At 40.0% G+C, this 27,329-nt stretch overlaps 1 protein-coding gene across 1 annotated transcript in view; it reads left to right on the plus strand.

Annotated features, from left to right (window-relative positions):
- Nucleotides 1-27,329, plus strand: part of LOC122884321 (protein kinase C epsilon type-like) — a 97,327-nt gene that overhangs the window by 52,738 nt on the left and 17,260 nt on the right. Inside the window, exons 5-12 of the mRNA XM_044214117.1 lie at nucleotides 420-454; nucleotides 583-671; nucleotides 1,813-1,945; nucleotides 2,173-2,315; nucleotides 2,731-2,827; nucleotides 2,918-3,192; nucleotides 3,517-3,690; nucleotides 20,600-20,754. Coding sequence (XP_044070052.1) covers nucleotides 420-454; nucleotides 583-671; nucleotides 1,813-1,945; nucleotides 2,173-2,315; nucleotides 2,731-2,827; nucleotides 2,918-3,192; nucleotides 3,517-3,690; nucleotides 20,600-20,754 — 1,101 coding nt within the window. The remainder of the gene's footprint in view (nucleotides 1-419; nucleotides 455-582; nucleotides 672-1,812; nucleotides 1,946-2,172; nucleotides 2,316-2,730; nucleotides 2,828-2,917; nucleotides 3,193-3,516; nucleotides 3,691-20,599; nucleotides 20,755-27,329) is intronic.

Consider the following 27,329-nt stretch of genomic DNA (forward strand, 5'->3'; position numbering starts at 1 on the left):
CCATAGAGAGGAACAAAGTGTTAATTTTTATGCAGGTCAGCTGGTATTAATTGCTGTAACCACTACAAAATGTGCCATTTCAGAGTAAAATACATTTCATTTTGATGTAAAACTTTGACAAAAAAACATTTGTATATTTCTTGGCAGGTATTGTTCAATAGTTGTACATTAGAATTAGCTAACAAGGCTGAAGAACATCAAATCAAAAGCACAAAGGATTGATCCTCAGGTTTTGGATTGGCCAAGAACTGCCAGTCTTTAATAATAAATGAAACGCATTTGCTGTTTATCTCCTCTGGTATCTTACAAAATCCTCCCTTCCTAACTAGGACACAAAACACAGCTCTAAAAGGCTGTATACATACAGTATATATTGATTATAGGTAATGACACATTTTCTGTCTCTCTCTGACCTTCAGGGGTGTCTTAGGAAAGCAAGGCTATCAGTGTCAAGGTAGGATGGTGTTCCTTTGAAGCCATGTCTTAATCTTAATGTATGTTTGCCAATTATCTACAGTATTGGAGGCACTTAAAATTGCCCTGTAAATGTTTCTTATGTCCATGTTTGTGTTCCTCCTGCAGTGTGTACCTGTGTGGTCCATAAGCGGTGCCATGAGCTGATCATTACCAAGTGTGCAGGGATGAAGAAGCAAGAGGACACAGTCGGGGAGGTACGTACAACTACAGGCTGTTTCTATTAGATACGACACAATCGAACAGACATTGGCTACTGTCTTTTACACCATAAGACAACCAATCAAGTCACAGATAATTAAAATTAATCCATCAAAAATTTTACACAAGATCTTTCCAGCAGTCTGCGCTGGCAGTAGACTTAACATTTGTTCGCTTACACTTACTCACTTTCCAGTTTGACCTACTGGTCTCTGATCAGAAGTGCCTGTACTCCTGGGGGTTAAAAAGCTTTGCTTAAAGGGACTTTGACAGGGCATCCGGGTGGCCAGATCAGTCCCGTGGCACAATTTTTTGCGGCCTGCGAGATGATTTGGATGTTCTGTTAATAGCCTATAGGCTACTCGCCTGTTCCCATAATGTCCACGATGTGCTGCACTACAATCCCCAGCAACATTGTGCATTCTAAACCTGGTCTCCTGCTGATAATATTACAGTTTTACAAAACAGCAGAACGAGCGAGCTCTGCGCGAGACGTTACCATGGTTACCCATTAAAAAAAGGTATTCTAACAAGTCAACGGTCAATCACTCACTCACTTACAAAAAACAGCAGTCAAGAGGAGTGCAGGCAAGTGAAAAAGACATTCTTAAAAGTAACTTGAAATGAGCATTTTAAAGGTTATTTTCCAAAAAATCTATTTTTCTAGGTTTTCTCTACCCATTTCAGCTTGTTACAGAAAGAGTAACATCAGAAGAGATATGTACCTTTTAGATATCTTAGGTGTGTGAGGGGATTCCACAATGGTAGTTAATTATTCTTTAATTTTCTGTACATTTGAAGTAGTTATTTTTTGCCACCCCAATAGAATCACTGGGTCTATCCTGGTCACCCCAGTAGAAACGTTCTGAGTATGCCCCTGCTTATCTGGCCTGTGAATGAATTTTTATTTTTCAAGATGGCCCCTTCAGTGATTGAGTTTGACACCTCTGATAGAATGTTGCATGTCATTCCCATTCTCTCCTCATTTCCTGTCATTTCTCAACTGTCAACTATCAATAATGGGCAGAAATTACCCAAAAATTATAGAGGAACATTCACATTCCCACATTTTCCCAGCCAGATCAGACCTCCAGAATCCTGCAGGTTTGTCTCACTGACCTTTTGTGCCTCTTACAGCCAGTCGGTTCTCAGAGGTTCAGTGTCAACGTGCCGCACAAGTTCAGCATCCACAACTTTAAAGTTCTCACCTTCTGCGACCACTGTGGGTCTCTGCTCTGGGGTCTGCTGCGTCAGGGACTCCAGTGTAAAGGTACGGACAAACACAGCGTGTTAGCTTTTATATAATGCTTTAGTTAATAAAAGTGGAGACAAACATACTCAGCTTTTTTCTTTATCATACCTGTAGTGCAGTTCACTTGACCTGAACAAAAGAAAAAAAAATGTATTTGATCACTCAAATACAGCCATTCTAGTGCCTGCTCTGAATTTGTACATGCTAACTCTCTGTCCTCCTCTGTGTGTATGTGTGTGTCTCAGTGTGTAAAGTGAATGTACACAGGCGCTGTGAGAGTAACGTAGCTCCTAACTGTGGTGTGGACGCCAGAGGAATCGCTAAAGTCCTCTCTGACCTTGGAGTCACACCAGACAAGATCTCCAACAGCGCCCAGAGACGGAAAAAGGTGAGTCATCCACAAGTTTTAGAAAAGTCGCTTAAAAGTTGCTTAAAGTCATAGTTTTTTGTGTTTTTTTTTGAAGTGGGGCTGTATGAGGTACTTATCCATAGTCAGTGTATTACCTGCAGTAATACACGTCCCCAGTTTGGAGAAGCAGAGAGGAAACTAAGCAATGTAGTGCTGTGGACAGGGTCAGCAGCAAAACGTATTTTTGCACCTAAAAGAAGGCCCACCAAAAAAATCAATATCAGTTCAAGTGTTCGTTATATTTTGAATATTTTCTGAACTTCTGTATTCCTACGCATAAGTGCAACTTCGCCGCGCACTGTATAACGCCGCCAAGTATTTATGATGATGCTGATTGTGTTGTTGGTAAAATTAGTGATGAAGATGTTGACAGAGGTATTTTGTCTTTAAACAGCTTTCTCAGGGTCAGGACCCCCAGCAGCAGTTATCAGGGACGCCTAAGACAGAAGACGATCGCTCAAAGTCCGCCCCCACCTCCCCGTGTGACCAGGGTAGCAGAAGTTGTGACCATCATACATAAACTCCAACCTGCATGAAACACAAACACACCAGAACTCATCTTGGTTTTTATTTCTGTACAGATGCGAAGGAGCTGGAGAACATCCGGAAGGCTCTGTCGTTTGACCACCGCGGAGAGGAGCACAAAACACACCCCCTCTCCTCTGCCTCATCGGTTGCTACGGTAACGGGGGACAGTCATGGAGGTGAAGGAGGTGATGGAGTCAGCGTCAAAGTGGAGGGGGAAGGAAGCCGGGAGAACGGAGAGGTCAAAGGTCACAGCGTTCCTGAAATGAAGAGGATGAACCTGCACGATTTTGTGTTCATCAAAGTTCTGGGAAAAGGAAGCTTCGGAAAGGTGAGTGTATGACCTCTGACATTTGTTCACTTGTTTCCTCTCCATGTGTTTAGCATCAGTTTGCGCTTTTATTTTTGTGTGCTATCCCTCTCTCTTTCTTCTACGCCTTCACCCTGCTACCGTTGCTGTATGTCAGTAAAATAATGATGTATTGTAACAAGGATGGATCAGAAAACAGGAACAAATCTGTCCAATGAGAGGGAGAAAAAGAAGACATGAAGAGGAAAATAGGGAAGAGAAGGCAGAGCTTTGTGGAATATATTCTCTCCAGTGTAATGTTTGTGGTTTCAGCTGTGTTCTGAGAGTTGTGTATCATGTGACCAGGTGATGCTGGCTGAGCTGAAAGGTAGCGACGAGGTTTACGCTGTTAAAGTGCTGAAGAAAGACGTGATCCTGCAGGACGACGACGTGGACTGCACTCTGACTGAGAAACGGATCCTGGCCCTGGCCAGAAAACACCCCTACCTGACCCAGCTCTACTGCTGCTTCCAGACTAAAGTAGGAACACACACGCATAAACACACACAAACTCACATGTAGACATACTTTGCACCTCCAGGGGGCCACATCGCACAACATTTAGTTGTTGGCTGACAGGTTTCACATATTTAAAAAAAAAGGAGAAAGTTAAGCACTTAGCATACTTATAAAACTTATAATTTTTTATGCATCTGAATCCTTTAGAAATTACATAAATGCTAAATAGAATAAACTTTTTAATTTTAATTTAAAACTGTGTTTTCCATCGTGGGCCACATGATAAATCTGATGGGTCCCTACAAAGTGACCTGACATCAGCCATTTCTGACGACTGACCAATTCCACCCGTCAGTCGTCCATTTCCCCCCCCGTCCCCCAGGCCTCTAAAAATCTTTAAAAAGGAAACAATATGAGGGGGGAAATCACTTTGATGAAGTTCACACCTGATGTTTACACTAAGGCCATAAACTGTAGACCTGCAGGTCGTTCTTTGTTTCAAGAGGTCTAAAGACAAAAAGCCTGGAAACCACAGGTCTAAAAAACAATTAAATAAAAATAATAAAATTTAATGAAATAAGAAAAGAGGTGCTTTTTGAACGGATACATTGAGCCTGAAGTCTCAATCCACATAAATCACATAAAATACATTCAAACTTAAAGTAAAAAAAATAACAGAAATGGACGATGTCAGGTCACTTTGTAGGTCAAATACGCCCCAAAATGTGGCCTTTTAAAAACACGTACTGTACATTTATAAAGACTTCAAACTTCCTGTGGCTTGGTAGAATAAAGGGCCGATCACACAGAGATGCACCGCTACAGGCTCAGCCGCTTCAAAAACGCCAAAACAGCTGGTGCGCCTGTGGAGCGGGGCTGCGGGCGCCCCTGCTCCGTAGCTCCCTCACAGTACGACAGTTAGTAAATGGCTTTATACTCTCCAGAGAGATTCACCTGGCTGCAACAGGAAGAAAACAGCAACTTTAACACTGAAGTCATTAGCGAAGCATCTGCCATCAGCTCATGAGCTCTGTTTCCCTTCACTTCAGGCGCGCTGCTCTCTCTTTCACACTCTGCTCTCCTCTCATCATCTCCCCTTCTCAGCTAATTTGTCCATCCATACTGTAAGTGGACGATGACAGACAGGCACACAAAGGGCACCTGTGGGTGGGACACTGCTAACGCCAACAGCCCCTCCAGGGCACTGTATGTTTTGTCTTTCGTATATTGCATAAATGTTCCTGTTGGGGGAACATGTAGAGGCTCTGTACATGTACTTAGTGTGTGTGTGTGTGTGTGTGTGTGTGTGTGTGTGTGTGTGTGTTTGTGGGACTCCCAGGTGTGAACAGGTCACATGTTGTGTTGATGTGCCAAGTCCTTTCACTGCAACTTGGCCTGACGGTGCTGAGAAGGCTGCACAGGTGTTAACTTTTATCACTCAGACCTCAACAAAACACGAGCTGCCCGAGCCTGAACATTTAAGTAACTAACTCGAGACGTCTTTGAAGTTTACTTAATGTTCCCTTTTGTCAAGAATAATGGATGCAACAGTGAAGTTCAGAGTTTAGATAAAGAGTTTCGAGAAGTTTCCTCTTTTGAAAAACTGGTAGAAAAGCACTACAGGCTTTCATTAGTCGGAGTTGTTTAACATTGCATTGCACAGCTACATTCACTAATAGGTATCACAAAGTCATTCATATCATTCATGATCCAAAGAAAACAAAGAATATGATAAAATACATCCAAATATACATAAATATACATAAAATCCAACAAATAAACATCATTCACTCATAATAAACTCAGAATCTTGAAAGTCACTTCGCATTATATTCATAAAGATTCTGTATAAGAAAACAACTAACATATTATAATCCTAAGACTTTCATTATATCATACCCTAATTTTGATACTGTGTGTGCTCGGCATATATCCAGCAATAGCTATTCAGTGTATTTGCATTCGGTAATTGCATCTCTATATAGCAGTTTTGATTATAACTGGTGGAGTCCATCTTTCCCGCACAGGAGTCAAATTTCATACTGGTCATGATGTGAAAGACAAAAGCTGCTGCATGCACGTATTTCACATCATGCAAAAGACAATATTTTAACATGAGTTCAGTATTGACGTGTCAATCAATATTACTGACTGTTTTCAATACATGTCTTTCCTAACTGTGAGGCAACAAATCCTCTCAGGCCAGATACACCACCTGTTCCTCTGACAGCCCCAGTGTTCAATACATGTGTACGTTTCAAACAGAGCTCTGGTACCTGTATTTTTAAAACACGCCTGCTGTTATTGCCAGTAGCAGGTGTTGCCAAATCAACCTGGACCAAAATCTTAATCACTGTAACTCATCTGAAAATCTTGTTATTTGTGGTTCGTTGAATGAAGGATTGTTGGCGAAACCTTATCGCCAACAGTCAGACTACAAAACTACTGAACTCATGCAAAAGAGTAAAGAAATATCAGTAAGGGAGGGAAAGAGTCATATTGAGTTGTAAGATATATATTTTTTTAAATGCAAAAAATTGACCAATGGGATGAGATTATTTTACCTGCTTCCACAGCAAATCCGAACTAATTTCAAGAGTTTTCTTTCTTGATTCTTGTGAAGCAATCAGAGCATTGAAACATTCTGACAAGACCTGAGAAATCCTCTGGGGAGCCAGCGGAAATATGTCACCTTTTAGAGATTCTTGACGGGTATAAACAGTTTTAGACAAAAGTCTAAAAAAGATTGATGCTTGGTGGATAAGTAGGAGTCCAACATGTCAGGGAGGAGGAGTTGAGTACAGGACATTTTGTGAGCTGCATCTTTTGTTTATTTTCACAGAATGTTCTGGAAAGCTCGAGTCTAATGATGGCGTCTCCTGTTCAATTTATTTATTCCTGTTATTTTGCTCCAAAGTAAACACAAACATGTGCAGGGTGAATGGATGAGAGAGACAGAGAACAACATACAGTGTTCTCAGCTGACATCTTTATTGTTTCTTTTTTCCATTTTTGTACTTCATTATTTTTTCTATTTTTATTCTCCTTTTTTTCTGTCTGATGCATAAATGGACACACACACACACACACACACACACACACTCTGGCAGTCAGAGGTGATTGGGAATATGTTCTTGGACAAAACAAAGGGATTTTGGCTCTTACATAACTGCTTTGATCCTTATCAGGGACATGATGTGTATTCCATTTGCTGTGAGACCCCGCCCTCATCAACCGCCTCACCCTCCTTCCCCTCACCTCCCCACCAACTCTTCTTGGAACACACACTTAATGCTCTGGACTCGATGTGATTACAGTAAACAAACCCACATATACCGTATACGGTATATAATCACACACACACACACACAGAGCTTCAAAGTGTGAGACTGAATTCAGCTGCGGTAGGTAGTGCAAGAGGTCGATCGTTGTGTTGGGATCAAACCTCTGCAGATTCGTTTCTGTTTTCTATTATGGTTTAAAGTAGTTGTATTACATATAATCTAATATCGTAGTAATATTGTATTCTGAGCAGCTTTCAGCTAACACCACTGAATATTGGACTTCATGTTTGTGCAACTGGTAGTGATGATACTGGATGGGTCCAATTTGGACAGTTAATTGAAATGCCCCTTTAAGAGAAGAAATGGCCTCAAGGAACAGCTATTGCTTCAGCACATCGCCCATGTTAACCAGGGGCAGTGAACACACCACCACCCTTCCATCCTCTCACAGCAGAACAGAAGTCTCTCGTGTTTGTTGATTTTTTGGCATTTAGTCTCTTTTGAACATGTACAGGTTTAAGAAAAATTCACTGTTGATTAGGACTGCAACTAACGATTCTTTTCATTATTGAATAATCTGCCAATTATTTTCTTGATTAATAGTTTGGTATATGAACCATCAACCATCATCAACAGTGAAAAATGTCCATCACAATTTTTTAGAGCACTACTTGATGCTTTCAGATGTCTTGTTTTGTCTGACCAACAGTCCAAAACCCAAAGATATTCATTTCACTAATATGTAAGTCAAGGAGAAGCATCACATACTCACATTTGAGAAGCTGGAAACATCAAATGTTTGACTTTTTGCTTGATAAATGTGTCGAACGATTTATTGATCATCAAAGTAACTGCCTACTGTTGATCATTATATTTGAAGCTTTCTCAGCAGCTCATTGTTTTCAAATCCTTTGATAGTCAGTCAGATTTGGTGTTTGGTTTTTGTGTTTGTCTTTGATCGAGGGTATCCGTTGTATTGCTCATGTTTCATCTCTACAAGCTCATGATCTGCACGTCCCTGTTTGCTAGCACGGTATCTCTCAGGGATTTGAGATTTAAAGAGATGTAGAGTACAAGAGAGACAAATGGTATGTGAATGGTGATGAAGATCCTTTTTTCTTCAGTCTCTGTTTCTTTTGGTCCACATGGCTCCACCACTATTTTGATGTATTTTTTCTTCAGTCCCAGATTTTGAATTCATCACAGTTGAGTTGCAGCATTTTTACTTTTCTTCATCCCTGTTTCCCTACCTCTGTGTCTATTTGTTGACCAGTACACTGCGTACTGCTCTGACTGCCATTTTACATTTTTTTCGCTCTCTACCTTCTTTCTCATTCCCTCCTTCATTCATTCGCTCCCCCTTCATTTCACTCCGAGGCCCCTCAATGACTTATTTACTGTACCTGCAACACAGCACTCTGTGTTCGGACATGTTGTCCCCTCAGTCAGAGTGCACTTTGGCAAGTACACATACATAAATACACACCTACTATGATGAACATACAGGTGGTGATGTATAGATAGATCAACTGAACTCTATCCTATAAGAAGCCATTTGTTGCGCTGTGATATCACTGTACTTTGTACTTTGTGTGACCTGTGTCCTACCTACACCCTCCCTCCTTGTTCTTCCCCCTCCTCCCCCCTCCCTCTCTCCTCCCTCCCTCCCTCCTGTTCTTCTTAATCGACTGTGGGATCGCAGCCGTTCCCCTATCAGCCTAATTACCACCGAGAAATGTAAATAACATTATACAACAGTAGCGCCCAGGCCTCACTCCGCTCCGCACACAGAGGCAGAGTGGGGAGGTAGCTGGGGGTGACGAAGGAGGAGTGAGAGTAAGAAGTGAGTGAAGTAAGAACAGGACAGATTAGAGGTGACGAAGGAGGAGTGAGAGTAAGAAGTGAGTGAAGTAAGAACAGGACAGATTACAGTGGAAGAGTGAGTGTTTTTAATGAGCTTTAATTAGAGAAAATCAGAGGCAGCAGAGACGGCCAGAAACAAGCCAGGTACATTAATGAACCTTTGTTCTCTTCTGCTTAGGACAGAGGGGGACTGATGGAGCGACAGATTGAGAGAAAGGCAGACACAGACAGTCAGTGGGGTCAAGCAGACGTGACTGAAAGCAGAGGTGGAGGGCCAACTTGCTTCTGTCTTTAACAAACATACTGTGACATACCTGATATATTTTGTTAAAATGCACCAAAAGTGTCTGATTTGATGAAGCAGTTACACAGAAAAGTTATGCTGAATTATTCTTCTTCCATTTGAAAGATTTTAAAATTGGTTCTAAAATTGCATTACTTTATGGTTGTCTGTTAACTGTTCTTGCTGCAAAAGCTGACAGGGTTTAGCATTAAAGGTTGGTGATATTCTATATTTTTCTTGTCAACAAATCTCATGAAAAGACCAAAACCAACAAAATTACATTCATTTCTGACTTCCCCACCCTGTCTTTGGCTCTCAGGTCCAAGCCCATTAGTTTCTACTGAAGTCTTTAAAAACGGCTCACAAATGTATAGTTTTAATTTGAAAAGGGTCAGTAATTTCCCAAAACAGCTGAACTCTGTATTTTTTTTAGCAAATGTTACTCAAACTGCAGTAAATAGTGCATTTGTTGGGGATTATTGTCTGCAGCGGATTAATACACATTTGGTGCTCCAGTGAGTATTTGGGGCAGCAGGACGGTGTATGTGGGATTGAGTCCAAATAAACTACAGCGTGTGTTCATGGTAACCAGTGCAGTGCGCATTCAAAACGTGCCTGTTCAGAACGAGCCAATTGCTTGACCTCGAGAACCGCTCAACTAAACAACTCCACACTCGACACTTCGCCTCCTCGGGTCCTCAGCAATGCTACACCCGCCAAGTGTGCAGCCGATCGGATGACTCACTGACCATTTTAGTTAGATGAAGGAACATGTCACCCAGTGCAACAGTGTGGCTCATTGCTGTGTTTTTGGACATCAATGGAGCTCTGTGGCACATAGGAATAAGATATATACAGACAATACTTAGTAGGATCAATTCATTGTTGGTTTTATTTTTTTCATGGGCGTTGTTGACAATAGCAAAAATATAGGAAAATATAGCCGCAAGCAGCAATTCTGGGTTCAAGCCAACACAGACTGTCAGAAGTTTAAAGCTTTGGATCTGGACCTGGTCAGTGTGGCCTAGACGTGACAAAAGCAGTGAAATCTCCCTTTTTTTGCATTTTAACAAACAGAATGAAGAAAACAAACAATTTCTGATTCAAATTCTGATTCGTGTTATGCCACGCACATGTTTTGCATTTCAAGCGCCCCCTAGTGGTCGATTTGAATGAAACTTTCAGGGTATGTTTCAGGTACTTATGTGGACATATCCAGGAAGTTTAGTGATGATTGGCCTGAAGTTCATTGGTCAATATCTTGAAAACGAAATAAGATGTCAACAAGCTTTATACAACTTTTGGATGAGCTTTGTTCCATTCACCGAATGTTTGGTAGCAATCGGACCTCCGGTTTGTCAAAAATGTGTTTTTCAAAAAATTCAAAATGGCGTAAAAATCAAGTTAGGTGGACTTTAGTGGTCCAAGAGGCTTTTTTTGTAGCGCACATTGAGCTGGACTTGTGAGAGCAATTTGAAGTCATTCAGACTTACGGTGTGAGGGCCGTGGCCTGTTCAAAATTGCATTTTTGGGCCTTAATTACAGCGCCACCATGTGGCCGATTGGGCTCATATTCCTGTGGAAGCACATGCACATCATTTCCAGTTATTAGGCCAAGTTTCGTGTTTCTAGCACACAGGAATTTGAGCCAAAGCGGCAGACAACAAATAATAATAATAATAATAATAAACTGGCACAAACATAAAAGGGTTTCATCTCCTAATGAACCCCTAATTATAAGATTTATAGAAGATTTTATTGCAAATTCCATAAACCAGTTGAGGGGAGTTCTGTCTGTCTGTGCTGCCAACTCTTATCTTGCTTTCCATAATTCATTTTGGACTATCATTTTCAATAGTCATCTGTGCCTTTAAAATAAATGAGTTCTACTTATGAGCTGGAAATAATCCACAGAACACACATCATGTTCAATCTAGGGGAATTCAACCTTTCATAAAGGATTGAAAGAATGAAAGTACTTTTCTTAAACCCTTGCACGTTAACCCTTGCACTGATGATTATATGATTTGCTGGGGAGTGATTTTCATCATGTCCGTCATGTTCCTGGATAATGCTAGAAGCAGTGAGATAGGGTATATATAGGTATACCTAACCTATATGCCTTTCTGTGTTAAATATTGCAATCAGGACAGCCTTGAGTTTACTCGAGCAAACATTATCTTTTAACCCTGGATGGTCTTGCTCACTGACACATAATGTACTAGCAAGTTGACCTGAGACCAGGTGCTCAGGTTAAGGTGTGCTCTCCCTGCTCTTGATGCTCAGGTAACCCAGAGCGTTCATCCAGGTTGAAAGTCTTACCTCAGGCTGTTTGATGGATACACTGACAGATTACCAGGCTGCAGTGATTTAAGAAGGGAGACAGATTGACACAGAATCACATTACGTATATTAGAAGCAAGTCCAAAATACATCTGAAGACTGTGACAAAACCAGGATATAAGCTTCATAAAAGTAAGTAGTTTTCCCATTCGATCACTCTTTTGTCCATATTGAAGGCCCCATCTATCCCGCTCTCTTCCTTCCTTTCTCCACCTATCCCAACATCATTCTCATCCTTCATTCATCTCTTCCTCTCTCCATCCAACTGTCCATCCCTCCTGGTGTGCTGCTGACACTTCTGAGTCTCTATCCAGACAGTCAAGATGTGCAGACAGTACACAGACACATATATATAACACGAACAGTGTCATCAGAGCGTTTTTCTGTTGCTAAAAGACGTAAAAACCCTCGGACAAACCCTGTTCAGGACAAAAATACAAAAGACAATCATTTACCTAATTTTTGCTACTTAAAATCACACAAACACACACTCTGCACACTACACTTCATCATGCCTTTATAAGGACCTGACTTTCCTAGAAGTCTGTTTCTCATGAAACTAATCAAGACAAACTACTCTCTTACAAGTGTTTTTTTCTTTTTTTTACCAATGAAATTCAAGTGTTCTGCTCATTTGTTTTTACGGGAACGAGGAGTAAGAAGATATTCTGTGGAAGAACCAGCAGCCCACAGCACGCATTTAACTCCTGTCAGCCATCGTGAAGAACGAGAGTGAGGGCGAATTTAGCTTGCTAGAACACACACGCACACACACACACACACACACACACACAGTGTAGGCACATACAAGTTGTGCAGCCAAATATGTGTCAGTTTTGAGCAGCGCAGAGTTGTTCTTTTAAAAACTACAGTTATTAGTGGATGTACGTATGCTATTCTTGGGATGCAGTTCAGGCATACACGCACACACACACACACACACACACACACACACACACTTTTGTAATTCTATACTTAGGGGGACGCTCATTGACATAATGCATTCCTTAGCCCATAACCAAGGCGTTTACTTACCTAAACCTAACCACCATAGAGGTTGTAGATCAGCAAACATTTATAGAAATATATATTTTTTGTAACAGTTATATAGGATGGTTTGTAAGAAACTGTTTTAACTTTTAGGTACAATGACATATTGTTTACTTTTACTTATATAGTTATTTTCCAGCAAGGTATGTTTAACGTTTTTTTTTTACTTTTAAGTAAAAATGTTACTTTTACACTGTATTCTTGTTGATGTTTGGGAACACACACACACACACACACACACACACACAGCCTGGTTTCACACCTCTTTTGCTGCTCACATCTTGTGCATGTTGTTGGGGATGTTATGCCAGAGCTAGAAAAGAATATTTGCTACATCTATGAAAAATAGAGGCAGAAAATTCAGAACTGTGGTGACCAGTGTGGATGAGATCGACACAGCTGTACAGTTTGTCTTACAGAAATAACGACTCTTAAATCAGTGTATTTCTTATATCATGAAAAACATTAAGTTAACCTCTCTTAGCAACAGATACCTGCATCTGAAATCACACCCTATTTATGGTGCAATATAAGTGTCCTCTGCCTTTTTATTTAAGTGTCCGAATTCTGAGTGTGAAATGTATGCACTGTATTGTGTCCCCAAAAATTCCAGAATGGAATGAAAACGTAGTGTCAATGGCATGTACACTACTTTCTGCCAAATAATCCTGCAATGCGTAGCATTTTACAGAAGCAAAAATGTAAAATTAAGCTTTCGAAATTTAAATCTACTGCTCACTGCAGAGTAAACTACTGAGTGTCTATTACGTAGGGAGTAGTAAATTAGTGAACATGAGTGATTTCAGACACAGCCCATGGCTTTTGTGTCAAGTGAAAATGACAGTGATGGGACAGGTACATCACTACGCTACTGATTGGTTAGAACAAAACTAAATAAAGCCTCTCCCAAAAAGAAAACAACTAACAAAAATATGATGGCAGACTTATAATAAAGTAAAATGAAACACACACACACACACACACACACACACTCCCCATTAGGTATAATTTACATTTAATCAAAGACTAGTCCTGATTTTTGTCATAATTTTTAAATACAGAAAAAAAAAATCTTGTTTTCAACTTGTTTTTACTTGAGTTGGATGCCTTAGTATTAGCTGATTAGTTGTCACATTAGCTGCAGGACTTCTTCCCTGCATTATTCATTCAACCTCTAATTAAATCTCGAGGAATCATTGAGGGCATGCCCTCATTTTCAATGATGTCGAGAGTACAAAACAGAATAAATACACACAAAAAATAAGTAACGAGAAAACAGCAACAGAACATAGTTAAAAACAATTACATTCAAGTGCGGAGTACTTTGTAATCATGGTGGTTTTAGTGTGTGTTGTAAAATATGTGTGCAGCACAAAAACCAAAAGCATTTTTCCCAAATTTAGTGTTTGCACGCAGGACATCGAGCTTCAACCAAGCACTAGATCGAGTCAAATAATGACTGTGGGACCACTTTAATAAGGAAGTGATATATTGTGGCAAGTTCCCATTAAGGGCTTTATAAATAAATAGAAGCCAATGCCTGTCACGTCTTACTGTTAGAGATGCCCACCCAGCCTTTTCATACAAGATGCAATGATGAGTAGAATAACTGTCACCGGTAATAAATCTTAGGGCGGAGCGATAAACTGAATCCAGCGATTTAAGAGTGGAGGCAGAGGCGTGTCTATAGATAACATCACCATAGTCCAAGACAGACAAGAAGATTCAATTATCCGCTTATTACTGAATGTTGGAACAATGTGAAATTTAAATGTAACTTTCAGATCCCAAGATATTTGTACTCTGAAACCCTCTCAATACCCTGTCCATTCAGAGTGGTAATATGCAAACTATTGTCAACAATATCTCTGGTTCTAGAAAATAGCATGTATTTAGTCTTGCTTGCATTCAGGACTAATTTCAAATAAAAAATGCATCTTGCAATTTGTCAAAGGCTTGTTGTAGTATCTCAATGGCTGAGTGTTCAGTATTTGCGAAACAACACAGAAATGTATCATCTGCATAAAGATGGGCAAATTTGTTATAAAGACAGGACCCAAAATTGAACCTTGTGGCATTAAATAATTTTTGTGTGTGATTACATTTTCCTGTATCACTACTGTCTTATGAAGTACGTTTTGAGCAGTTGCTTTGGTCCACCATAATGTAAACACTATACATGTGCATTGTCACCTGTAATCAGCAACGCAGATGGAAGCTCAGAGGTCCAAACTTCTCTAATAAACAGAATTGATTAATTTGGAAGCGGTTCTAGTTCAGAACAGGTTCTTGACACTACACCTCACATCCTGCATGTTGCTTTGTTTGACAGCGAGTGGCTGCTCAGTACTAGGACACAAGCTTGATTTAACTGTAGGAGTTTTTTAAGGACAAACATTCTTGATCTGGTGCCAGGACCACACACACAATACGCTCTGTCCCCAATTACAATCATTTCCTGCTGCCATCATCAGTGGGAAAAAAAGAAAAATCCTGCCCTCTTCTTAAAGGCAAAGCCCACAAAATACACATATCACTCTAAAATTGACTTAAAGGAATGATTCATATATCTGGACAGCATTTACAAGGAAAGCAGTGTGATAAAGCTTCCATCAAGCATTATGAAAACAGTGATTAGACAGTGTGAAGACCTGAGTTGAACCACAGAGTGAAAACAAACTCAGGCTCAGCTCCAGGTTCTGTTGAATGAAATCACTGAGTGCATCTTTAGTGGGACGGCTCTGTGTGGTAATGACTAGCAGCCAAACAGTAATGGCTCATAATGTTCCGAGAAAAATAGGGCAGCAATTCACTTTTTTGTTTTTGTACACGGACAAAAGTTCAAACCCCACTTGTTGTTTTTGTTCCCAGTTTTGACTGATTTTGATGGTTTTTTGACTGTAGCTTCATGATTCATTGTCTGGTGAAGAGATGTAGTCTGTGACATCTAAAACCAATTACAGATATTTGTTCTTATAGATTTTATGATGCATAACTGCAGACGTGGTAATTAAGTACATTTATATAACATTTATTTAATCTCACTGAGATCTCATTTTCAAGGAAGACCTGAATACATAATAATGTATAGCTAGGTAAAAAAATCTTTTCATTGTGTGTGTCCGCATGTGTGTGTTAGACAGTAAAGAAAGAGAAAATATGAGTTAATGGGTTTGGGGTTACATAAGGTGCAAGTTGAGACTTGTTCTACATACATTACAGCAGGGCGGCATAGAGAAGGCACATGTTTAATCCCACACATACACACACACACACACAATGGTCAGATAACCATCAAGATATTATTGTCTGTGTTGGGTTGGAGATCATCTGGGTGTGTACCTATAGAACATGGAATTAATATGTGTGTGTGTGTGTGTGTGTGTGTGCGTGTGTGTGTGTGTGTGTGTGTGTGTGTGTGTGTGTGTCAGCAGTGGGAAGCCAGTATCTGTACATTTGTAATTACACTCAGGAAATGTTTATTCATGTTTGATTGGGTGGGACCAGCCGGGACTCTGGGTACATTTAAACAAACTATTTCGACATCCTGTTTAAAGTCGTTTCAGGAGGAGCAGAGAGAGAGAAAAAAATCTGGCTGAGGTGGACCGCCGGCCACTTATGTAAGACCCGATCCTGAGGCCCCTTTAAACTGATACTGGAGAGGAAAAAAAGAAGCCTGAGGTCAGCTTTAAAAACATGCAGTGTGAATGTAGTCATATCAGCCACAAAGGCCTCCAGCTGCTGTGGTGAGCAGCTGAATTAACTTATATGAATTCAAGTCAAAGTAATCAGTTAGAAACAATGTTGCAGTCTATGCAGGTAGGATACAAGCAAGAAACCAAAAAGGGCATGGCCACTTAAAGGACTACTCCACCAAAAATCTATCTCCGAGTATCAAACACCTACGCTTGAAAGATTTTCGACTCTGTTACTGTACATACAAATGATCCTAATGAATTCCATGCAGTGAGGTATACTAATTCTAAATTTAGGAAAAAGAAGAAATTGGTATTGGATCGGCGCTCTGTGTCAGCAGATACCCTGAGTTGAGGTACTGGAATCTATCTCGGAAGAGGAAAAGTCTGACTGGTGCATCGCTAGTTGCTCTGAAGAGTTTGCATTTGCTACACAAAAAAAATAATATTGTGACCCAGAGTCACTGCAAAAATACAGTACCAAAATGTTCACAGAAACTTCTCAAACCACCACCACACTGTTGATCTGTATGTTCAGTATGTTCCAAACACTGCATGCTGACTTGAATGTAGTAAGAGAACTTTCCCATTCCTTCAGGCAAAAAGGTTCAGGCTTCAACACACACTGGTGGTGTGTGACATCCATTAAAACACACACCCTCATTGCTTTCTATGTAAGCCCAGTCACCTGTGGTGTTGAGACTTGCATCATTGCGGTTTGGCTCATGTCAGTTGCGTCAGGATACACCGCTGTCCTATTGAATGTCCAGCAAATGTACAATATCAAGATCATATTGATCTAAAATTACATATACCGTGATAGTACTGTACTATTGATTTATTTCTGTTCTGTTGCCAGTTTGTTTGTTTTCATGTTAAATTCAATCTTGTTTTTAATAATGGTTACATTTTGCTGCTTAGATTAACCTGCCTACTATGGACGCTGTCAAGCAGACGAGGAAATCAGGGTTATAACTTAGCAGATCCTGTGACGTATGTTTACCATTAGTCACTCTTTTAATTTTTTTCATAAAAAAAAAAAAAAGCAGGAAGATAGTGCAGGATTACAGGAATATTACCCTGTTAATGACAATGGGAAGAACCGGATTGTCGAAACCTTACCCAGAAAGTTGACTGTTTCATTCGTAATAGTGTGTGGTTAACTGGAATTATTTCTGTTTGGGAAACCACCTTCTTCCCTGCAGTTCTAGGTCACAGACAGACTAGGCAAGATCCCAAAATTTCCAAAGATAGCCTACTGTGACTCAGAAGAGTTTTTGGTTTAGTCTGTATAAAATGATGCTCAAGACGAGAAAAGGTGCACCTGTTGACTAGCAAGGACCACGCCACAACAGTGTGTGATTAAAGGTTTAATGAGTACTAGATGTTGAGAACGGATGCGTGCGAGAAAGGGGATGAACATACTGTAGAAAGAGGAGATCAATTGGTTAGATGTTGGACGAGGAATGCACAAGATTGAATAAAAGAGGGAGGGGATGAAAGTTTAAATGGATGTGATAGATAGATGGAGGGGATGAAGAGGGCAGGTAAAGGAACGAAAGAATAGGAGAGGCAGTGTGGGTTTGGAAAAGAGAGTTAAGATAAAAACCTTGTTTCTCCCATTTTGCGTTCAGATCAGTTGAAGGATTATACGTATGTCCTCTACAGGCTGACAAAGTTCTCTGAAACTTTCCAGAAATTCCCTGGAGTGAAACAAGACTGTTTCATGTTTCCTAAGAAGACTTTTCCACAACAACTGCCATTTTTTTCTTACGTCAAATGTAAAATCTGAATCTCCAAAAGTACTGCAACAGGTACAGCTATGAGACAAATAGCATAGTTCCAGACTTTTTAATCGCTGCCCACACCTCTGATTAGTTAAGTGATTTATATAGAGACAAATAATTCTGTCTGATTGTCAGACTGTAAGGGAAATGCAGTGGAGTAAACATAAAATGAGTCTCCTAAAATGGAAATACTATTATATTATAACTATTACTGTTGTACTATAATATTATTCTTTGATCATCTTTCTGAGGTTTAATAATGATGATTGATGATGGTTTACACATACATGTGATGAGCTGCTCTGGTGCTGTTGGAGAACCACAATGATTGAACCATGAACAAAACAGAACCATGCATACACACAACTTTATACTGTAAATCTGACCAAAAATAAAAGTGTATGTTTTATGCAGGTGACCCCAATACCTCAAATGTGTACATAAAGGAATACTCCACTAAAAAGTCCTTGAGTAAATGTAGTAATGTTACTTTCCATCTACACAGCATCCATGTTACCACACTTCCTGTATCTGAGGTTCAGTCTTTGTGAAGGTCTACAAAACATACTATACACCTCCCAACTAGGTATATAGTATGTTTTGAATGTGGTGTAAACATACTGAGGCATCAGATGTGTGAACACATGACACCGTGTGACACACATACACACATATACATACATATTCAGTACAGTCATGTGAAAAAGTAAGTACACCCCATGAACATATTTGGACATGTAGACATTTGAAGGTGATATACTGGAACAAATGATACATAAAATTGATATTGAGTAGTTCTTTATACAATTTAAATAAACAAAAATGTAGATTTGTTACGTAAGTAAGTGGGTACCCCTACATTTATCACAACTTAAAATCCATAAAATTAGAATCAGGTGTACCGGATCAGGGTCTGGTTTGCTCTTTGTTATTGAAGTGTGTGGTATCATCATGCCTAGATCAAAATAGCTCTCTCAGGCCTTCAGAAAGAGGATTGTAGATGTCTATGAGTCTGGGAAGGGGTTCAAAAAGATCTCCAAAATATTTGGACTCAATCACTCCACTGTACAGAAGATCATCTAAAAGTGGAGAATATTGCTAGTTTGTCTATTACAGGGCAGTATGATGCTAAAAGCCATCTGTCCAAAAGTTGAATGTGATCCAGTGGTGGACCTTTCAACAGGATAATGATCCAAAGCAAACAAGTAAATCCACCAAGGAATGGTTCAAAAAGAAGAAATGAAGGCTTATGGAATGGCCTAGTCAAAGCCCAGATTTGAAACGTACTGTACATGCAAGAAAACTTGAAATTTCTGCATGGAGGAGTGGCCAAACATTTTACCTAGTCGATGTCAGAGACTGGGATGGCTATACAAAATGTCTACAAGAAGTTTATTTTTTATTAAGCCTGAGGGCTCACACAATGGCTCGGAGGGACTGCTCCTGATTTCTTATATACGGAGCTGTTTATATCACAACCCCCAACTCTCTCTCTCTCTCTCTCTCTCTCTCTCTCTCTCTCTCTCTCTCTCTCTCTCTCTCTCTCTCTCTCTCTCTCTCATTTCCTATATGAAGAAAGGGAGCTGGAATTCAGGAAGGGGGACATTTTCAGTACCAAGAGAATAGAGCTCGGAGGGTGCGGCATAGTATGTGTTTTTTGAGTGTGTGTGTGTCACAGGAAGGGGTTCTATAGGAGTGGAGACAATCAATGTTGGTCACAAGGTAGTCTGTGAGACATAAGATCCAAAGTATTTTACGTTGTAAAGTCTTTAGTTTGCCTTCATATGTCTCAATTAGCTGTAGTGAATATTTACTAGTATTCAAAAGTATTCAAATATTCATTCATGAGTGTCAATAGTGTTTTTTACATGTACAAAATGTCCACAAATGTTTAAGATCTCAGGAATCTTTGGTTTTGGTAAAATACAGTTTTAGAAATTACGATAAATTGGAGACCTGATGATCGTGTGAAGATCATTTCAGCTAGAATTTAAATTTGCAATTAATCAATAAGATTTGAAAATGTTTTAAATAATGAAAAATGCCCATCACAATTTACAGTACCTGTGCCTAAAGATGTGCCATGCATATACATACACATATATGTGTAAAAAAATTGTACATATACTTGAAATATAATGAATTAATCAAGTAAACAATTAATTAAGAAACAATCACTTACCAACACTAGTTAAAATTAAAAAAACTTCATTGAGAAAGACAGGGACGCTACATATATTTAATATAGACATAAGGAAAAACTGTGCATAATTACTCAAGTAAATATGGTACAGGCAGAGGAGTTGTTTCATCCTTGATTTTTAACTAGTGTTGGTAAGTGATTGTTACAATTGCTTTTACAAATTCACTGAAATGTCTCCTATATTTTCAAAACAGGACTGACTTATGTTTTACAGTAACATGGATTGTATGTCTATATTTATTTAACATTTTTGTCTTTGCTTCTGAAATATTGACAGGCAAACAGTGTAAAAAAAATTAGTTTTGGTTGTGACTAGAGCAAAACTCTGTCATGAAACATTTGGTAATATCAAATACTACAGTATAATTAAATACTACAATTAAATGCAAAGATGGTGACTCTCTCGTCCTCTCTCTCTCCAGGATCGGTTGTTCTTTGTGATGGAGTACGTTAACGGAGGCGACCTGATGTTTCAGATTCAACGCTCGAGGAAGTTTGATGAGTCGCGATCTCGTTTTTACGCAGCTGAGGTCACGTCTGCTCTGATGTTCCTGCACCGGCATGGAGTCATATACAGGTAACCATGTTAACAGTGTTAGCATCAGACCTTAAACAGGTCACCATACAGTGCATATGCATTCAGGCCTATATGGATTACTTTATTTTTGTATTTTTTCCAGATTTCTATTAATGTGATTTGGATTTTTCCTTTTCATGCTGAGTTACCACATTAAAGTGGGTGTAACACTATTCTGCTGCACCTTTTAGTTCCTTGCACATTTGAGTTGAAGCAGAAGTTTTTAACTCAAACTCTGTTCCTGTAATTGTTTGATATACTGTGAAGCATGAACATTCTGCTTATTTGATTTAGCGCTTCCAGCTGAGATATGCGTCTCCACTACAGGGCATATAAGAGAATTCCTGGAAAAAATAAAATAAACATTAACTGAAACTCCCAGCATAAATAAAGAGAAATATTGTAAACTGTTTTTCAGGAATTTGCACAGGACTTGAACTCATCTTGTCATCCTTATCCTTTGAAATACTATAGGGCATGAATGTGCTTCTTATTTGGCCTACATCATCCAGCTGAGAAACATATCTTCCACAACATTAAATGTTCTGCACATCCTGAATAAGAAGCTATCAATGGTCGTGTGGTTGTTTTGACCAGCAACGATCACCTCTCTGCTTTTCTGAGACTTAATGTGGTTTTAGAATGTGTCCTTTCCTGTCTATCCTAACTTCTGTGTCTTAGTTTTTCCAGTCAGTCATGCGTAGTTAGGCTTCACAGAATAACTGACCATATGATTTGTAATCTTTGTTGCTGTACTGCTCAACCCTAAACTTGTCTGACAGCTTTTCAGTTGGTTTGACAATTTCGATGCACTGGTTGGCTGCTGAGTCATTGTGTCATTAATTCTCTAACCACAACAAAAACTAAACTGCCTTTTGATCTGTGCAGCAGATGCATTGACCTCACGTTGGTGTGAAGTCAAGAGTGAGAAACGATCATTACTGACCTCTGTGCATTTAAGCTACCAAGGTGGAAAAAACAAACCGTATTTGCATGCTGACTGATTTAAAAGAAACACACCACTAAAATCGAACTTAGAAATATGCTTTAAAAAGCAAACCGTCTTGTTGTCTTGTACAAAGGTTCCCAACCCCTGGGCCGACAGGTACCGGGCTGCAAGGAAGCCAAATGATTTGGCCAAAAACAAAGATTAGTAATTACATAACTATATAGACTATTTTTGTGTTACTAACCTCGAACATGGTGCAGTTTTTGCTGCATGTTTTCTCATCACTTCCTGTCATGCCCCCAACAACAATATACATCTTAGCCACTGCTGTGATTTTCAATAACTATATAATGGATTGCCATAAAATTTGGTGCAGGATGAATTATAATGAATTTAATGATCATCAACTTTTCATCTAGTGCCATCGTCAGGTCAAAATTTCAAATTGTTCAATAGTTTGGTTTTTGATCAAATTTTAAAAACTTAAGTCATTTCCCTCAGCCTCAGCTGTACTTTGAATTTAATGCTGATTAAAAAAATGATAACATGCTAACACATTAATAAAATAGTGATTTTGGTAAACATTACCTGCTACACAAAATGTTAGCATTGTCAATATAAGCATGTTAGCTTGCTGACATTGGCATTTAGCTCAAAGATCCTCTGTGCAACCTCACAGAGCTGCTAGCATGGCTGTAGACTTATTATCAGTACATGAGTTAACCAGTCCATCATCACCACCTTCCAGCATTCAGCCATACAATGACATTTGTGTGTTTCTTTTTATTTAGTAACTAACTAACCTTTCAGTTTCTGTTTGGTTACATGTTTATGCTCGCCCACTCTTTCTCTCTCTCTTTCTGTCATTTTCTCACTCGTATCAAGGCGTATTTGTGTGTTGGGTCAGTCAAAAGAGATCAGGCCTGAAACCAAATGGTACATGATTTGTGAAAATACATGTGAACAGACTAATGGGAGACACCCTGTCAAACCCGATCTACCAGTGTGCATACTGGTGTGTGGGGCCATCATCTACTATGCAGCAGAGATTGTTTGTTGCCTTTTTGTGCAACAGTGTGAATGTGATGGATCTTCGAAATGACCACTTCATCCAGTCGATGTGGTTAGTAACATTGTTATGCTGAACTTAGAGAGGTCAGCTTGTGAGTGTATAGCTGTTGTTGGTTCAAATCCTTCAGGGGATTAACTAACAGACGAATAGCTAATTTGAACACAAAGTGATGTTTGTTGTTGGGCGTTCATGGAGTGTTCTTGTGTTCAATCATAATGAAAACAGCTGAATATTCTTTTCAGCTGAAATATTTTCTTTAGTTATGAAACTCAAAGTTGTTGACCCTGGAAGTGCTCTGTGTTCGTCTGCAGGTCGAGATGATCTCACTCTCCTTCTACTTCAGGTACTATTATCTGTCTGTGTGGACTCCTCAGTCATAATATCATTGTCAACCAATAGCAAACACACAGCTGTTCCGACAAAAGCAACACGCTGCTCGAATCATAACACCATTGTGATGGTGGGATGGAGGCTCAGTGCAGGTTCAGGCTGTTTACTCCCAGAAATAATTGATGGAAGAAAAGTCAGTTCTTCTTTCCGGTGTTTTCTCTTTATGAATCTGAGGTTTGATTTGGTGTTTAGATTCTCTTGTCATGTAACATGTGTGTGTGTGTGTGTGTGTGTGTGTGTATGTGATATATGTGTTCATGCAGTACCATGTGTGCCATGTTAGGATAGCAGGACTGTTGAGGCTGTGTGTGTGTTTGTGTGATTTTGTTTCACAAAATGTGTGTGTTTGTTTTACCGCACACAGAGACATGCACACATTTACACTTTAATACTTTTGAGGGCCCTCATTGACAAAATTAATTCCGTAGGCCTTAAGATTAACCTACTGTAAACACGTAATTCTAGCACTTGAACCCTGAAATCAAGTCTTAACCCTCAAACTGCCCTTTGAAGAAGTGAGGACCAGACAAAATATCTACATTCTTAACATACATACAAGTTTCAGTCTACAGCCACGCGGCTCTGTGAGGCTGTACTTAGGCACAGCTATACTTTGAACATACGCTAATCTTGGTATGCTAACATGCTGATGTTTAGCAGGTATAATGTTTACCATGTTCACTATTTTAGTTAAGCAAGCTGTCATTTGCTAATTAGTACAAAACACAAAATATATTTGAGACTGATGGGAATGGCATTTGCAGGTATTTAATGTTGGGATTTACAATGGTTAAGGGGGCCACCCACTTGTGTAGGTGTGATCACTTAATTATGGCTATTGGAATTTTCAAAGATAATCATAAATAACTTTAATAATGAATAAAGTCCTCGGGGGCACCACTGTTCTTAAAGAAGAGAAATGATCAATTAATTGATTGATTCCCAAAGAAATACACTAAACTATCAATTTGGAACTCATAATTGATTAATAATTAAATTAATAACTATAACCAGAATTACCATTGATAGTTAGTAGGTTGACGGATTTGTAACTGCCGTGGGCAAGTCATTCCACATTTGAGGAGCCAGGAGGTAGTTGAGTCTTTGCACTGCACGTTTTTATGTACCCGCCAGAAGCTTTTTGAGTTTTTAAGCCAAGATTCTACGCTACACTGTTTTCCTGGCCATTGTTTTACCTATATGTTTTAACTTGGTAAAAGTTTTCAGTCATCGGACGTATGGATCTGTATCTTAAGTGATTTTAAGCTGGCTGTCAATTTGATGTGGTTTACCAGACTGCCTCAACTGCTGCTAGTTCAGCTAGGTTTGTTTTCTGGCTGCCTCTGGCTGCGGCAACCGGAATGCGACCATCCCTTCACACTCCCCTAACTGCTCCACTCCAGAACTGGACAATGGTCCCACTCTTTCGTGGCTCGGATCCATCATCACTGGCACCCCGCAGCATGAAGCCATTTCAGCTAAGCCTAAAGATCCGTGGCTCCCCAGGGGTGCAAAGCCCAAAGCTATTGCCATTTCTACTCCTTGCCGAGCCCCAGTGGATGCACGGTCACTCGTCAGCGGGGGTGGTGAGAAGGCTCCGGTGAGTTCAACTCCTCCACGTCAACCGGAGCACTGGAGCACTGTAGCCTGTAAGGACAGACGTGGTGCAAAGCGCCTGCCTCCTCCACCTTCAAATCGGGATCTCCCGATGGCCAACAGGTTTGACATCCTGAATACGCAGGACTTTCCTCCACTGGAGGGACGCTCCCTTTTTCCAGAGGTCAAGTCTTCCTCCTCCTCTCGCCACAAGTTACTGAAAGAGGCCGTGATCAGGAGAAGCTCTGGGGGTCTCATTCGTCCTGAGACAGCAGCGAACACCTCTGCTAAGAAGGACGCCGCCCCCTCGCCGCAGCAGTCCCCGGTCACAACTATCCCAGGGACAGCTGATGGAACTTGGTGGTCTCCACGATCATCGACTCTGCCTCCTCTCATCCCCCCAACTACTCTGATATTGGAGATTCCATAGTAAGGAATATCTGCTTCGTTAATGTGGTCACACACTGCTTTCCTAGAAGCCTAACTCTAAACAGAACAAACGGTGTGTGTGTGTGTGTGTGCACGCGTGTGTGCGTGCGTGCACAGGTCCGGGTGCAAGCCAAAAGGAATGTGTGTATGTTTCTTCGTTCTGCTTCCGTATGTCTTGCGTGCACTAGCATAAACCCACGTGGTCAGAAACAAAGGAACATGTGAAGCGGGAGCTTTAAAGTTATTCTCCGCCGTGTGTGTGGTTGTGTTTAAGTCAAATTAGAGGTGTATGTGTGTGGTCTGTTTAGGATAACGGTGCCAAGTTAAAAGGAGTTAGTTAGCATGCAAAGACTGTCTGTGTGGAGCATAACATAACTAACATCAACTTAGCATGTGGCTACCAAATTAACCAAAAAACAGATAAACACGGCACAACAACAAAATCTCAGAAAAACACATCAGTACATGTACATCATTAACTAAACAGTCCTGTTCTTAGCTATATACACTATTACTCTATGCTATACCCAGTTGTTACGTTACCCGTCTGTGGAAGGGAAAGAGAGGTGGCTTTGGTGGTGCTGTTAGCTGGCAGTCAGTCTTTTGTAGACGAGCCAAGCTGGGAAGAATTGTGGTTCCGCTGTGGAAGTGTCTTTTGCTGTGCAGTGTCCGCTTGCAGAAATTGGAGGAAGCCGGTCGCTCCACCTGTGGTTGTCCTTACAGAGTTAACAGCTCGGCGTTAACTTCATGCTCCTGTTAGCATGTGAAGTTAGCCGGCAGGTTTTGTGCCGTTGGCACTAAACATTGTTGCAGAGATGTAGCAGGTTCTCGTGTCACTGCAGTAATATCAAAGACTTTGTTTCTGCTGCGTGTTTCTTCTCTAAGCAGATTACACGCTGCTGGATGCGAAGCCAGGAGGAAAGCGTTCAGGTGGGTGTCTGCTGGTGAGCACGCCACACTGAGAGGGAGATAGCCACGGCTGTCTGCTGCAGTGAAGGATTCCAGGAGAAAGAACAAATGATCGCTGACGTTTTTATTGACCTGGTGACATCCGGGTCACAGGTCAGACTGGCCAATGCTGCGTTCAGAGAATGTCAGAGAATCACCAAAATCAGCAGGATTCATCCTCAGGGGACCGTGATTGTCTGTACAAAATTTCATGCCAATCCTAGCTTCTAGCTGTTGAGATATTTCAGTCTGGACCAAAGTTTTGGACCGACAGACCAACACCAAACAAAATGTCCCCGCTTTCCAAAAATGTCCTCACTTTTCTAAAATGGTTCACTCTCTTAAGATCGAAATCTGTATATAACAGAAAAACCGAAGCGTCATTACCCTCCTAAAGTAAACAAAAGTGTACTAAAGTAGTTTTTCTCCTTTTCCACACAGTGTCAGATTGGCCATACAATTGTTACCTCATATCTTTAAGGTCTGAACTTTACAACCTGAACACTGCTGACATTATAATTATATAAAGATTTCTGCTTCATCTCATCAAACTAAAAGTCATGAGAAATGCTGATAATTCTTGCACTTCAATAACTGTAGTTATGTATAAATTATTTTATGAATGGACATGTTTGATTTGCGTGCTTACAGAGTAATAATTTACCAAATAATTTCGTCATAAATAAATAAGAATACATGTCTCAGGTTTTTGAAGCAATTTGAGATTCTGTCTATTTAAAATAAATCACTGGGTCCATTTTCTATTGACTTACAATGAATAAAACTTTAATTATTGGATGACATCTATGTTGCTCCACAACAAGACATGTTTGTTCAACCAAAAGAAAACATGCCTTTGTTGAAATGATATATTAAATATTACAATAACAAATACTGAATTGACATGAGATGTGGTTGTTTTGGTCCCATTTATCTCAGTGCTCGCTGCAACATGTAGGTTTATGTGTGTGTTTACTGCGGTGGCTGTTCATTGTCCGTGTACCTGCCCTTAAAAGTCATGAATATACAAAATGATGGCATGAAATCCTCACACACAAACACACACAGACACAGTATCCCCATAATGGGGAAACAGGGCATCCAACATGAATAGTGTATTGTTATGTGTTCAGAAATTAAAGGTCAGTTGAACGTGACTTTTTCACACATATTCTTCATTTAATCAATCAC

The sequence above is a fragment of the Siniperca chuatsi genome, linkage group LG11 (assembly GCF_020085105.1).
Source record: "Siniperca chuatsi isolate FFG_IHB_CAS linkage group LG11, ASM2008510v1, whole genome shotgun sequence".
NCBI classification, from domain to species: Eukaryota; Metazoa; Chordata; class Actinopteri; order Centrarchiformes; family Sinipercidae; genus Siniperca; species Siniperca chuatsi.